The sequence below is a fragment of the Alosa alosa genome, chromosome 17 (assembly GCF_017589495.1).
Source record: "Alosa alosa isolate M-15738 ecotype Scorff River chromosome 17, AALO_Geno_1.1, whole genome shotgun sequence".
Taxonomy (NCBI): Eukaryota; Metazoa; Chordata; class Actinopteri; order Clupeiformes; family Clupeidae; genus Alosa; species Alosa alosa.
Genome location: NC_063205.1, coordinates 14,047,525 through 14,063,579, shown reverse-complemented (window position 1 = coordinate 14,063,579; position 16,055 = coordinate 14,047,525). Strand labels below are relative to the sequence as shown.

At 42.3% G+C, this 16,055-nt stretch overlaps 1 protein-coding gene across 2 annotated transcripts in view; it reads left to right on the top strand.

Moving 5' to 3' along the window:
• The window catches only part of tdrd9 (tudor domain containing 9), a 35,747-nt gene that overhangs the window by 17,050 nt on the left and 2,642 nt on the right, over positions 1 to 16,055 (top strand). For both annotated transcript variants that reach the window (XM_048267267.1, XM_048267265.1), the window contains exons 22-31: positions 175 to 282; positions 1,527 to 1,627; positions 2,332 to 2,508; positions 3,970 to 4,078; positions 4,379 to 4,609; positions 6,916 to 7,005; positions 7,921 to 8,181; positions 8,394 to 8,555; positions 10,178 to 10,248; positions 14,957 to 15,066. In XM_048267267.1, coding sequence (XP_048123224.1) covers positions 175 to 282; positions 1,527 to 1,627; positions 2,332 to 2,508; positions 3,970 to 4,078; positions 4,379 to 4,609; positions 6,916 to 7,005; positions 7,921 to 8,181; positions 8,394 to 8,555; positions 10,178 to 10,248; positions 14,957 to 15,066 — 1,420 coding nt within the window. The remainder of the gene's footprint in view (positions 1 to 174; positions 283 to 1,526; positions 1,628 to 2,331; positions 2,509 to 3,969; positions 4,079 to 4,378; positions 4,610 to 6,915; positions 7,006 to 7,920; positions 8,182 to 8,393; positions 8,556 to 10,177; positions 10,249 to 14,956; positions 15,067 to 16,055) is intronic.

Below are 16,055 nucleotides of genomic sequence, written 5' to 3'. Positions count from 1 at the left end.
CCTACAGAAACTTGACATCCCATAATGTGTTATGTGCCACCTTTTGTCCATATAGTTTATGTCTGTAGTGTATGATATGACAACCAAAAAAAGTTTCAGGAAACCAGCCCCTTTGAGCTGTTACAGTCCAAAAGAGTCTTGTTTGGGTGACTGAAGCCTTTGTGTGTGTGTAAGGTGGTGATTGCTGGAGCCTTCTACCCAGACTACTACCAGCAGGGCGAGATTGATGATGAGCTAGCTGCTAAGGAGCTGTCTGGCTACGATCCCACAACCACTGTGGTGGTACGTCTACACCAGTTCACACTGATCTCCCCAACAATAGCTTCTGGATATTGGCAGCTGATACATTATTGTATATAAGTATAAATACTCTTTTGATCCCGTGAGGGAAATTTGGTCTCTGCATTTATCCCAGTCCGTGAATCACACGGAGTGAAACATGCTCAGCACACAGTGAACACACAGTGAGGTGAAGCACACACTAATCCCGGTACAGTGAGCTGCCTGCACAACAGCAGCAGCTGTGAGGGGTTAGGTGCCTTGCTCAAGGGCACTTCAGCCGTGCCTACTGGTCGGGGTTTGAACCGGCAACCCTGCGGTTACAAGTCCGAAGCGCTAACCAGTAGGCCACTGCTGTCCCCTTATTGGCCGATACGTGGGAAAAAAATATATATATTATTCCGATAACAGAATTTTGGCTGATAATTTGTGCCAATATTTTTTAAAAGCTCTAGCCTGACTACACTGATCTACTTTAGCTTGGTTGGCTACTTCTTCCTCAAAATAATGTCTAGTGACCGACATCTGTGGAATCCAGTCTGGACCCCAAGGCAGTAAATAAGGCCTAGGGCGCCAGCCCGCCTGAGCGTAGGCCTGGCAAACATTCTCCAAGGGACAACACAAGTAGCATGATTTCACAAACACCTTGAACATGACATTCCACAGGTGCTGGACATAAATCTTTCCTTCTGTTTTCTGCCTACTGCTGCATTTCCATCTTTTAACATGTTCACAAACAACACCAAAAGAGAAAATGGATGAATATAGCACACACATATGGTACTCATCTCTAAGGCTAAACATTTCTTACTACATGTCCCACTTTTCAAAAATAATTTTTTTCAAGAGTAATATTATCGGTTATCGTATACTGATATTTATCGAGATCAGCCATAACAAACCGATATATTGGTTATCGTTATTGGCCCTAAAATTCCATATCGTTGCATCTCTAGTTGCCTTAATCCACATTTACTAGTGTGCCCTTCCCCTTATAGTTTATTTGACAGATATCCTCATCTAGATCAGTGTACAGATTTAGCTTTGCAGTGGGGTAAATAGGACTCTTGAAGACTTACAGAGGGCAATTTTTAGAACAGTAGTATAATAGAAAGGTGAAGCATATTCAAGATCTTGGGGTCAACACAGAAGGATCTATACCTATACATTGCATATATAGTTAAGTGACACAAGTTATATCGGTAGGCAATTTTGAACTTTTTTGGATGACACCTTGTTTTTCTTAGATTCGTAACATGCCACCGTTTGCCTTCTTGTACTACAAACAAGTCCAGTCCCTGTTCCGCCAATGTGGCCAGGTCAAGACTATCGCCTTTGACAGCACCAGGTAACACGTGTGTGTGCGTGTGTGATTCATTTTATCTGTTTTTTCAGGTATGAAAGTTTCCCCAATTTCTTATCATAGAGACATCACTGAGCAATGACACAAAAACGATGCTAAAAAATATGTCTTATTTATGAAGCATAGTTTTGACTGAAGAATGACATCACCTGATTCAGTGTGTGAAAACAGCACATTAGAAGTAGCCTGGTTGACACCAGACCCTTAAGAAAATCCCAAATTTGCCAGAAGTTCTTCTGGGTTTCCCAGGCTACATCAGAAGCACATTTTAAGATTCTTTTGAAGAGAGTCTATTATTTGTAAACATTTACAGTACACATTTACAGTCAACTAGTATAATTGAAAGACTTGTAGTCTGTGACTATTTTTAATAACTTTTGGACAGCACACAACTTAAGGACCTAAGGGATTTTATCTAGGGAAGTCATAAAACTGGAAAACAGATGTGAAAAACAGTTTTAGAAAAACATGAGAAAGATCCACGTCCATTTCCTAACCCTAATCCAACTCCAGACGTTATTCCAAGAGCTTTCAGATGTTCAAGTAGTGTCTACACGAAATGCATGAAAGACTTACTCATGCACACAATTACACCTTTTTATGTCTGTGTGTGTGTCTGTCACACACTTTTGTATGTCTGTGTGCGGTGTGCGTGTGTGTGTGTGTGTGTGTGCGCGTGCGTGCGGTAGAGCGTATGTGGAGTTCTGCCGGTCGGCCACACAGGGGGCCAGCGTTCTCCAGGAGGTGTCTCTGGCGCTGCTACTGGCCCAGAAGAAGCAGGACCTGAGGCTGGCCGTCTACTCCAACGAGGAGGTGGAGACCTACGCTGGGGAGAAAGCCCTGATCACACACCTGCGCAACGCACGGTACACACACCCACACATGCACACACACTACTACAATATATGACTACACACGACTGGAACACCATTTTTGCAAGTACTTGTGTGAGTTGTGTTGTGAATTGTAGTTGTTGTAGTCCATTTAAAAAACAAAAGGAGCCAATTTTTTTTAATTTAAGCAAAATATCTCATGAAATGTTCACAGTTAGTTTAAACGTTGCTGATATGGCTTCATAATATTTTTTTTGAAAACTAGGTCTATGGGATTTTACATGTAATCTACTCTCCTATAGGAACGCAACCACTTGGGGCATGCAGGCTTTTCCCCCTCTATGGCTGAAAATGCTGCTCCTTGACCTAGACAGACACAGAATGTCTCAGTCAGGTCATAAATAGTCTGACCCGACACAACACACACACACAGCTGCACCCAAAATACTATACTATAAGTATAATTAGTCATTATGACCGCCGTACTAACGAAGCAGTGGTCATATAGGTTTAGTCAGTTTTTTTTCTTCCGGATTTGTTTTTGCAACATTGTATTTTTCTTCAGTAATTTTGTGTCTGATTCCCGGGACGCTGAAAGACCGGGCTGCACAAAACTTGTTGGAGATGAATTCCGTTCTTGGGGGTCATACAATCAATTAATTTGTATATTTAGTGACTGTACACCAATCGGCCTGTAGATGCAGGTGGAGTTGAGCGAAGGGTTGCCAGTAGAGGATTATGTTGATGTGACCGTACTACATTTCTATAAGCACACGCACACATGCACACACACACAAAAACGCGCGCACACACACAGACGCGCACACACACTCATACACAATCAAACACACACACGCATGCGTACATACGCTCACACATACACACATGCGTACAAACACACACACAAACACATAAAGACAAATGCATACATATGCAGGCACACACACACACACACACACACACATGCATGTGTACACACACTCACACGCATGCACACACGCACACATAAACACACACCTCATTACCCCCACACTCACAAGTGAACACACACACTCATTTACATACACAAAAAGTTGGAAGAGTTGGAACAGTCTGAGGAGGTAGTTCTCTGCGAACATACAATTACCATGCAATTACCGTTACAATGGAATGTTTACACCAAATCATTCAAATTTAACTGAAAACATGTTCACCATGAACGTTCGCCACTGTTTGCCAAATTTGAACACACCTCTGGCCTGTTAATATTGAGACAATCAATGACAATCAACATTCTGTTTACTCTCATTGTTACTGTAACAATAGCCACAGGAAAATAATTGAGCAGTGAATTGTTCTAGCCTTATTTGAACAACTATTGAGATATTGTTTGTCAAGTGTTGCCTTTCAGGAAAGGACTTCAACCAAACTATGGAAATGGGACACAAGGTAATAAACACATATAAAATGGTAAATATGCATCTGTACACAAATTCTGTCTCGGTTCTCTTCTAGGGTCAATGTGGACTTCCTGAACCACACTGTGTCTCCTGTGGATTTCTTGAGCCTCATTGATCCAGAGAGGCTTCCCTCCAATCGGGTCTTCATCGTCAACATAACTAAGGTGTCTGTGTGTGTGTGTGTGTGTGTGTGTCAGCATCTTCGGTTGGTGTGGGGATGGTGGGGGATGTGCTTGGTATATTACCAAGTACCAAAACCATGACAAAAAATGTTGGCGGTCATTTTCCTTCATTTTCTACTCCCTACCTCCTGAGCTGAGGTATCTCTGGTCTGTGCTTATTGTTGTGCCTGTTATTTTGCCTTGTTTTTATCTATTTCTTAACCAAGACCTGTGTGCTTTTCAACTTTGTTCCTTAGCTGTTAGCATGTAAAACGTTCTCATCTTTGACCCCGTGGTTCACAGGTGATGGAGGTGGGTCACTTCTGGGGCTTCCAGGCGGGCGAGGCGAGCGTTACCAAGCAGCGGCAGCTGACAGCGGCCATCAACACGTGCGAGCTCCAGCCTCTGGCCTCCTCGCTGTACCCCAACCTGCTGTGCCTGGCCCCCTTCAGTGAGGACGAGGAGCCGGATACCCCATCCCGCTACTACAGAGCCAAGATACTGCACGTGCCCAGCAGCTCTGTGGAAGTGGAGGTACACCGAGTCGAGTAGCACACTCTAAATATTCACAAGCACATGTGGATAGCCACATACACATACGTTAGTATACATACGGTATGTGTATACACACAACACACACAGCTACTAGAGGGCTGAGATATCGAGATGTTTGTGTAAGTACATATACTATGTACTGTTGGATTCTCTGGTTTCCCCAGGAAAATTTTGTGTCGTGTTGGGAAGATGGTCTGAATAAAGCTTGATGGTTAGATCAGGATCGGTGATTAGATGAAGTTATTGTAGATGGTAAAACAATGAATAACAAAACACAGGCAAGTCTTGAACAGAAAAAGTGCACAGAGTCGAACAGTCGTGGTTGTTATTAGAAGCGGGCTTCTGAGCGTCCTGACAGAAGATGTTCCTCGAGTCGCTTCCTCGATGTAAATCATGTCAAAGTGGCAGGTACCAACCATTGCACAAAACTGGCTATGACCAGATGGAAAAATACTGACCCTGGACCAAAACGATATCTCATTGGGCACATGTTATGGCTGAGGCCTCAGCGATTTCTACAACCAACATGGCAGTATGACCCTCGATGGTAAATCCTACGTGTTTGTGGCATAGGCCTAAATCCTCCTGACCCGTGTCCACATCTGGTCAAGCTTTTGGTCAAAACAAAGTTGTATACAATGGTATGGACCTCTCCCCATTACTACACACAGGAGTAACATATGAACACATCAGAATACAGTAAGAATACCCCAGAATTCTACAGAACTACTAATTCTACACACACACACTCAAACAAACACACACAAACAAAAACATGCATATGAAGATCCACATGTTTGGGCTGGACTTAGGAAGTAGACACTGCAAGATACTGCATGTTTGGGCTAGACTTAGGAAGTAGACACTGCAAGATACTGCATGTTTGGGCTGGACTTAGGAAGTAGACACACGCACACACAGGCGGGGTGGGGGGGCAGGCAGGCAGAGTTATCGTAAGGCCAAGACACTGCATGTTCTTGGTGTAGACACACACATAAACCAATTCATACACACTCTCATATTATGTACCTGCACATTCATACATGCATATTGACACATGCACTTTGGCACTGATAATAATGATGACAGTCGGTCTGCGGGGTGTGTGCAGAGTCAGAGGAAACATCTGCAAATAGAGGCTGCTGGTCAGGGTAAGAAAGACGCACACGGATGCAGCCCCAGAATGGGGCAATAAGTCAAAGTTGTTCAGCAGACATGCACTTAGAAGCTTGACAGATGCACGTTTCCTGTCAGTACTTCCCTCACACAATACCCTTTACCTCATATCCTCCCCACAATTCAGACACACACACACACACACACACACAGAGTGAGACACATTACAATGGCCTAACCAAAGGGTCTATTTAAGGTCAAGCTAAGCATATTCTATCTTTATTGCCCAAAATATTTATTTAAGATATCTGTAGAATTCAGATGTCTCACTTATACCTAACATATGTACAATCATATACAGGGGTGAGTGTCACTAGTCACACACCACGCATGCAGCCACAGCCTAACTCTAAATAATGTTAAATAAAGTAAGATAGATCAGGTCTAGTTGCTCGCCTAAGCTGCACTTCTGTTCCACTGCCACAAGGAGGCCATGGACGCTAGGGTTAAAAGTTGCAGATCTGTCTGGTTTGTAGAGTAGTTTATTTAAGGGCTGTTTGAAATTTAGGAAACTGTCAGTGGTCCTTTGTTCTTCTGAAAATTAGGTTCACGACTTCAAATAAAAACAATCATCATACACTAAGATGAAATCAAAGATGAGTCTCCAAACAAACAAGAGATTGATGCAAAAAGGTTCATTTCTGCCAGTACAACACCAACAGCAAAACCGGGGCAAGACCGGTGTGACGGAAATGTTGGAAAATGAACGTTCTAAAGAATATCTGGGTTCATTGAATTCAACATAGAATTTTAGAACCTTCAATTGTTGCGGAGCGGAATCTATGTTAGAATGTTCAAAAACCCACACCTTTTAAGGGTTAGAAGCACAAACATAATAATTCCTGGCCATAAATGAAATGAAACATAAACGAGATGCCAGACTAATTTATTGTTTGGCAGTGTAATTTTATTGTCCAATTTACCAGCATGAATCACAATCATGGTGGTATGCATATCCTCCTGTGGATAGCTTTGGTGCCATGTAATTGAGCTTTCTCATGAACCTTATCTTCCGTACCTGGCACTCATCCGCTCTGGTCCCAGCTTGAGTTTTTTTCAAAACAGCTTTCATTTTAATTTGGTGTGTGTGTGTGTGTGTGTGTGTGTAGGTTTTCTTCTTGGACTTTGGAAACACTGCTAGAGTGCCAAGCAACAGTTTGAGGGAGTTGCCACCAGAGCTTCAAACGCTGCCCTTCCAGGTAAATAATTTGTCTCCCTCTCTCTCACACAAACACACCATCTCTATGCATCTGTAATAAAGCTCTGGTGATCTTTTAATTTGTTTTCCCCCTAATGCATTCTCTTTCCATCTTCATCTTCTGTATTTTGTTCTTCTCTCTCCCCCTCTTTCTTTTCCTCCACCCACTCGTTCTTTCATCTTGTGCTTTATTAGTACAACTGTTGAGATAGAGTGTTGCCAAAGCATAAAGAAAAATAAATTCACCCCGATGGTAAGGTACAAAGCTTTATTCTCTGCAGAGAAGGCTCATCTGAACACAAGTGTTTTTTCCGGTCAGTTTCTGTGGTTTTTCTGACTATTTCTAACCACAGTCTGTCATCTAAAACATATGGCAGTTGCAGACAGTTACTTGTAGTAGATGTAGCCAGCAGGCGTTGTGAAGAATATGGAATTATCACTCCGCATACGCTGAGGATGGGATAGAAAATCTAAAGACATCGTTTAAACAAAGATATACTCAGGCATGGTACAAGAACAGAATTAAATAAATAAAAAAAAACAGCCATGTCATATGTGGAAGAACGCTGAACAGCTGACTTAAATTCTTCTATTCTACCATAATTCTGACTGTAAACATAAGGACATGTATAAGAAACATAAGGAACTGAGCTACTTATGACTATAAGAATTCACTACATGAATTCAGATTTCAATACTCTCACGTTCTATCAGCAAAAGCAAAACATGACTTATTTCGGGGTGAGGTAGTGCAAAGGGGATCATCTCCATTAATGATGTTTACATTTATGTAATTTAGCAGATGCTTTTGTCCAAAGTGACTTACAAAATTGAATTTGTAGTACATTTTTTCAGTGTTATTTCAATGGTTTAAAAACAAAAAAAGGTATGAACTCTCTCCCTCGCCATCTCTCAGGCGCTGGAGTTTCGTCTGGCCTTCCTTGCCCCATCGGCTCAGTCGATGATCTGTGGTGAGCAGTGGAGCCGACGCGCCCGCAACCGCTTTGCCACGCTGGTGCACGGCCGCGCGCTGGCCGCCTCGCTCTACTCCGTGCTGCATGGTGTGGTGCGTGTGGACCTGCTGGTGCCCACCGAGATCGCCGACAGCGTCAGCGTCACCGACATCCTGGTGAAAGAGGGACATGCCCGACGGACCCCTGAGAGCTTTGAGTCGAAAGTAAGTGTCAGAGACTTGCTATCAGCCTCTCATCGGGGTATGCCTGTTGTATTAGGATTGTCAAAGGACTCTGGCTCCTCCTGACCCTGTTGTAGTGTTCCTGAGCAAGACACCAAAGTGCATGCAGGCTCATGCCTTGCATAGCAGCCTCCACCAGATTGTGTCTGGGTGAAATGTGAGGCATAGAATTTAAAATGTGCTCCTTTTTCCAGCAAAGTCACGAGGCATTGATGTCTATGTACGAGGACCTGGCCACCGGGACCTATCTGCCGAGCTGTGCCAGCCGCTCCTGGACTGAACAGAAGCAAAAGGACAAGCTGCTCATCAACAAGCTACTCGACCCCAAAACGGGCCTAGGCAACCCCAAGGGCAAGGTACCAGTGAAGTGAATCAAAATGTGATGTCTGAATTTTTTTAGCACAATGCACGTGTGTCATGCCATGTATTTCCCATGGCGGCACAACATCTGCATGGCTTGCTTAGACTTCAGGAGGGATTTGTGAGTCTTGCATTGTGTTTGCGTACAGGGCAATTCCACACAAAACGGTCACGTTTGCCATGGTATGGTATGATGTGAATGACGATTAATTGAAATTTGAGCAGTCACTCTTCTTGGTTGTAGAACTTACATGAAAAACGTTTCACATAATCATAATACCATGGCATTTAGTTGGCGTTAAGGACGTGACAGTTTTGCGTGGAATTGCCCTACAGTATGGAACAGCCTCAAATGTACACTGTCTGAGTGCTGCTTCAGTCATTTGGTTGACATTGTCAAATGTAAAAGACTTATTGTACAAGGCGTATTGTACAAGGAAGTGGAAACTTGCATAACTTGCTCAGGCAACCCTAAGGGCAAGCTACCAGTGAAGGGTGACTGTTATAGGACCTCAACTGCACATTTACATGTACATACATATACAGGCCGTGGTTCTTTCCCATCTGGACTATTGCAATGCATTGTTAGCTGGCCTATCTGCTTGTGTAGTGAAACCATTATCTGGATTCAAAATGCAGTACCCTGTCTGGTCTTTAATCAGCCAACGAAGTGTCGGCAAATTCCACCTCTGAACCTCTTTGATTCAATTAGCACTCTGGAACCAAGTGTCCGATGGAGACAACGAAGACGAGAGATACTTAGAGACTGTTGATCCTTTTATTCACCGTATTGCAGTGAGAATACATTCAGAACAATGTCTAGACTGAACTGTCAGGCAATAGGAGGAAGAGTATGCAGCTGCTACCCCGATGAGATCTGAACTACTGAAGGTCAGGCTCGGCCTTTTATGCTCACCAAGACCGTCTCTCAGCCAATCAGAATTGAGCTGGGCCTGTTGAAATGGTGGAACCCTTTGACCATCTGGTGTCACTACTTCCCCTTTTACACTTTACTCTCAGTCCTACTGTTCTGACAGACAGTTCAGACAACATGCAAAGTTGGTTTAGATGCAAGATACTGGTCAACAACACCACATTGAACAGTTGGTCTAGACAACATGCAAAGTTGGTCCAGCTGCAGTGTGCATTCCAACAGAGAAAAACACCACAAGACATGTAATTCCTCTGTTATTTTTTCCCCCATTGATTTCCTATAGACCCTTTCAATCTGTTCCTAGAGGATTTCCCATTGAAATGTTCCAAACTCACACAGATACTTTGAAATGAAAATGAATCGGACTATAGCATAATGCTCTACAAAATGTCAACTCTGTAACTTGTTTTCTAAGTATTTGTTTGTCACCAAGTTACCATTAGCTAAATGTTGTTTTCTGTTAATGTCTTATGAACACAAATTCCTCACTCTGGCCTAAAGGACACTTAATGGATCTGCACCTTACTATTTTAATTCCATTAAATACTAAATATTAACTATATTAATTAAATTCCCACTGCGGTTCTCTGATAAGCTACATTTTCTGCTTGCCAACTGGCCTGCTATGACAGTGTCAGAATGATTCTTAGCCTACTGTATCCTTTATCTGTTTGTCCCATCCAGTGCCTGGTGCATGGCCCTTACACCCCTAATAAAGTCAAGTTCTACAGCATGAGCAATACTTCACACTACAGGTGAGTGTGTGTGTGTGTGTGTGTCTGTGTGTGTGAGTGTGAGTGAGAGAGTGAGTACATGTGTATGTTCAGCAATAGGCTGCTTGGTGTAATTAGTGGCCAGTGTGTAGCACAAAGAAAGGTCAGAGTTCACTTACCTCGACCACAAAATTTGAGTTTGGGAAATTCATCAGATTCCATCTGAAATATTTTTTTTTTAATTCCTTAGAAAATAGAGCTGATCTCCTCTGCCTAATCTCTTTCTAAGCATTTAACATTTCAGGATAGATTTTAACTCTGCATGTGTCCTCATTTAATATGTAATATTTAAAATCTAATTGACTTGGATGAACAAGTTAACAGGAAATACTTTTAAGTATTGCATTTAACACTTTTAACCTTATGTGGTCTGTTTTCAGGGCATTCTCACTACCTTAGTTATAAGTATTTTTTCTGGTCATTGTAAGCGCCATTCACACATCCTATATGTTGTTTATTTCAGGGAGTCTAGGCTACCCAGATCTGCCACAATGTCATGCATTAATACTTGCATTGATTTGATTTTTAAATAATAAAATTAAAATAAAAAGACAAAAAGCATATTATAAAATTCTTACATTTTGAAATGCCTCACCACAGCAAGCTGCCAGCTGGACACGACTTTCATCTGTGTGTAGGGCAGACTGTCCTGAATCAATTACGTAAGGGATAATGTATTGTCCACCGGTAATTATCAGAAAACTAGATGTACCGCATAGCGGTACAAAATATGACCGCAGCTCAGTCCTGTACATCCATTCCGCGAAAATAAATCACACTTCAATTTGTCTCCATCTTTTACTCCATCCCCCACTCTTGAAACTTTTGTGTATGCTTGTTTGGCATGCCTGAGTGTGCAAAAGCGGCTGCACAGAAAGTAGCCTACTGGTGCTGAAAAGGTGAATAGATTGTAGAATAGCCAAAGAAGATGTAGCATTGTTATAAAACCTTTAAAATCTCTAAACAATCACAAGTAGGGCAGGTCATCACAGTTCATCCATTGCAACTGGATTGATGAAAGGTCACTTACACCTGTAGGCTACATTGTATTTGGGAAAAGCAAAAGGTATCAGCATAATGTTATTTATTTATTTATTTATTTATTTTTTATGTATTTATAAACAAAAACATCTCTGTCAGTTCCATGCCGTTTTCAACAGCTATCAAAAACAAAGGTCATTTTTGGATGGATTTTTTTTTGATTTGTTGTGAATGTTTCTTCTTCTACATAAGATTTTAGTCATCTTTAGTTCATGTAATACTTTATTGTCAATGCACAAATTAAGTAACAGTAGTCTGAAACGAAATGCTGTTTTACATCTAACCAGTGGTGCAAATAACTGACATGTCCAAATGGGCCTTGATGAAATGCGTCGCTAGACTGTTCATACACATTTTAACGGGCCAAAGTTGAAGAGCTTTTGTCCGTTATTGTTAGGTGCAAATATAGGCTGATTCATGTTCCCTTGCATTGTGTAACTGAGGTCCATGGCTAGTCTGGCTTTCATCAGACCAAGCTCAATCTTTTAAGAAATCAAAAAATAAATAGCGGGCACTCCGGGCAGATCAGGCTGGGTTCACCCAGCCTAGTCCATAGGCACCCGATATTGTTTAATTTTCAGATTGAGATATACACGCTCTGGCTATTCTAAATGCAAAAATGCATTAGGGAGTTATGACAAAACTGTAACTAACAAACTAGATCCTAATAGAAAGTTGTTAGCTTCCCTAAGCTACAGGTAGGATTATAAGGTAGGCCTATTGACAACATAAATTGTCAATAGGCTATGCTGGCGACACAAATAAAATCTAATTTGGAAACCAATGGCTTACGATTTACAGTATCAAGCGGACTTAAACTGCCATATCGTGGCGAAAAGTTGTAATAACATTCACGCAGCTCCATGAGTCAAGGAAAGCGCGAATGAAGTAGCCACTTCTAAATGGGACCCACTACACAGTAGCTTAAGGTGTGTTGCTAAAGCAGCAATAATGAAATGAAGGTGTCATTGTTTGGATACTTCACACACACGTGCTTTTTAATTTCACAGACTACAACTACCAAGCTGGAATCAAAGCACATCGATTCCCCTCTCACACCCTGCACGCACTTAAAACAAAATAAACAAGCGTCTCAGTCTCACGCATGTATAGGCAAAACTGTATCAGACCGGTGTAACGTTGGTAAATCTTCCATTGCACAGAATGATTTTGTAGCACGTGCAATAAATGACAGTCGAAAGATACAAACAGTGCTGCTATCAATTTGCTTGGTATAACCGCATTTATAGTTTTCTACAAATGCAATCAATCAAATGGGCCTCCATCACTCAACCAACGCTAACGGTAACATTACCCAGGTCCTTATTGATATTACAAGATTAACGTACCTGCAGTAAAAACCAAGCATGTCCGATAAACATCCTCACTTCATCCTCACTTACACTTCATGTGAACATCGTCCTGTCCTTATTAGATGTTCGCTGCGGTAAATTACAGTCCTTGTAGGAAGTGTCCATTATTTTTTCAACCCACTTTTAACTTCCAACAAAATTACGTCTCACTGCAACGATGCGCCATCTAGTGGACAAACGACTACTTATCGCCAATACTGAAAATGCAGCCATGATGATGATGATGATGAATATTTTGGCTTTCTTTTGATCCTATTGAATTTGTAATTATGTATCGGCCGTTCTAATACCGATAGTATGTGGGTGCCTGTGTGTGTGCATGTTTATATGTGTGCACCGCCATTTACAGGCCAATGAGTGTACAGTCACTAAATGTACACATAACCTAATTTTTTACCCCCCCCCCATGGATGAAATTCTACGAAACTTGGCATACCCCCCAGACCCCCAGAGAATGCCAGGTCAATCATACACATAAAATTTGGTGCAGTTCTGAACATCTTAACTGAAGATAGGGGCGATTAAAGCAGAATAATATTGCATTTTCATTTTTACCTGGGGGCAAATCACAAATGAGTGATTATGAGCCAGGTTGATGTGGGCCCTTGAGACCAACATACCATAAAAGATTCACAGAGAACTGTGTCTGCCCTACCCTCCTTTCGGGGGTCCAGTCCAGCGGGGGGGCTGCAGATGAAAACGAAAAATGACGGTTCCATGCTATCCATGTGGGGGTACATGCCCACCAAGTTTTGTGTACCCGGTCTTTCAGTGTCCGGGAATCCTTGTTGGTGTGCGTCACTAAATGTACACATAAATTATTTTATTGTAAGGCCCCCATGAACGAAAGTACACAAAACTTGGCATGCATTCAGAGGGTGTCATAATGATCCTACACTTTTAATTTCGTGCAGTTTTGACCTTGTCAGCCAGAGATATTGAGATGAAAACACCTAATTTTTGCTTTTTAATTTTTTTAACTAGGTGGCGCTATACATGAAATAAGTGGTAATGGGATGGGTTGACATGCCCCTTAAGACCAACATACAAAAAAAGGTGGACCTCCTAGGCCCTACGGTTCTCGAGATATTCACAGAAAACTGTCTCCGGCCACCTACAGGCCAGTTGGTGTATAGTAACATAAATTAATTTATTGTGTGGCCCCCATGAACGGAATTCCACAAAACTTGGCGTGCATACAGAGGGTGTCATAATGATCCTACACTTCCAATTTCGTGCAGTTTTGACTATGTTAGGTCACAGATACCTTCAATTACACCACCTCATTTTTACTTTTTTTGTGTTTAACTAGGTGGCGCTATACATGAAATGAGTGGTTATGGAATGGGTTGACATGGCCCCTTGAGATCAACATACAAAAAAAAATGGTCCTCCTAAACCCTACGGTTTTCGAGATATTCACAGAAAACTGTGTCTGCCCTACCCTCCTTTCGGGGGGTCCAATTCAGCGGGGGCTACAGATCAAAACGAAAAAACGATGGTTCCATGCTATCCATGTGGGGTTACATGTCCACCAAGTTTCGCGGTACCCCGGTCTTTCAGTGTCCCAGGAATCATTGACGGAAATTTGGGCATGTAAAAAAAAAAAAAAAAAAATCTGACTAAACCTATATGACCGCCGCTTCGCTGCGCGGCGGTCATAATAAGTCCCGACAGGGAGAACAGAACCCCGACGCGCAGCGGAGGTGTTATAGAAATGTTTAATAAAGTTATCATTGCTTACAGTTTATACACACATCAGTTTGAGCAAGCCGTAAATAGAGTGTTCCAGAAAATGCAGGATGTCCTTGTGAAGAGACAAAAAACAGGAAGACACCCCAGGTGTGGTGAAACTGATAACAGATGAGCACTAACAGGAAAATAACAAGTTATGAAACTAATGACTGATGACTCTTGCTATTCTGAGCTGCTGTAATAAAAAGAGCTGGCTCTAGTTCGGAGGCAGAGACTGTCCTGGAGAAAGGGGAATCCCTGCTCTGTGAACACTCTCTCCTCTGAGGCAGAGACTGTTCTGGAGAAAGGGGGAATCCCTGCTCTGTCAACACTCTCTCCTCTGATCAGAGTTTGCTGGTTGAAAAGCTTACATGTTGTCGTAGTTCTTGTTTCTTAGGAAAAGGAATAGGAACTACATGTCTAAGTTCCAAAAGAAAGATCCAAATGTTCATGCGTGAATCACGTGCACTCAACCTGACTTGGTTAACTGCATATTGTTAACTGTTATTTCCGTCCTGTGAAATGTGTTTGTCTGTCCCCAGGTCTGTTGTCCTGGAAAAGGACAGCATTAACCAGGTGTCCATCAATGAGAATCCCCAGTACACTCACTCCAGAATGCTGGTGGCAGGATCAGTGTCTGTCAGTGGCTCAGGTGTGTGTGTGCGTGTGCGCGTGCGCTTATGTGTGACACCCGGCGTATGCTTGTTGTAATGGAAATTTTTATGTAACAGCAAGTTCTGTTTTTTTAGCTATAGCCCTGACATCTGGAGGGTGCCGTTTCATCCAGTCCTTCTAATTGCAGAGTTCGCAGGTGCTAGGCTAGCGCAAGTCAACGGCGTGGGTAAGACTGTTTTCAGTTGACCCCAGCTGTGGCGCAACTGGCTGGGGCACCCGCACCGTACGCCGGCGACCCGGGTTCGATTCCCGCCCCGTGGTCCTTTCCGGATCCCACCCCCGCTCTCTCTCCTATTCGCTTCCTGTCACTCTCCACTGTCCTATCATTAAAGGCATAAAAAGCCCCCCAAAAAAAATATATATAAGACTGTTTTTAGTGGCAGGCTAACACATACCGTTGACTTGCGCTAGCCTCGCACCTGCGAACTCTGCAATTAGAAGGACTGGATGAAACGTGTTGAAAACGGTCTCCACTGATAAATATCACACTTGCTTACTTGGAAATGAGGTCCTATGTCCAAAATCCTGAACCACCCCTTTAATTTCAACTTATACCCTAGTTGTTACTCTTGTTTTCTCGGTCCTCAGATAACCTAATGTTCTCTTGTTTTGCTTAGTCTTCTTGTAACCAAATGTACTTGTGAAGTTGTGATCCACAACCCAAGTAAGTGTCTGCAACTGCCATATGTTTTAGACGACAGACTGTGGTTAGAAATTGTCAGAAAAACCACAAAAAACCTGAGTTCTAAGAAAGAGCTAATGGATAGGCAGGCGCTTACTGCGAACACTTGTTGTGTTCAGATCAGCCTTCTCTGCAGAGCATAAAGCTTTGTACCTTATCTTACAAGAGCATTCATAAATCCACATAGGTCATTAACTGCATTCATATTTATTTTGCAAATGTGTGTTAATGTGTTTTTTCTGTGTCTGTGTGATTGCCAATTTATCTGTGTGTGTGTGCGCTCA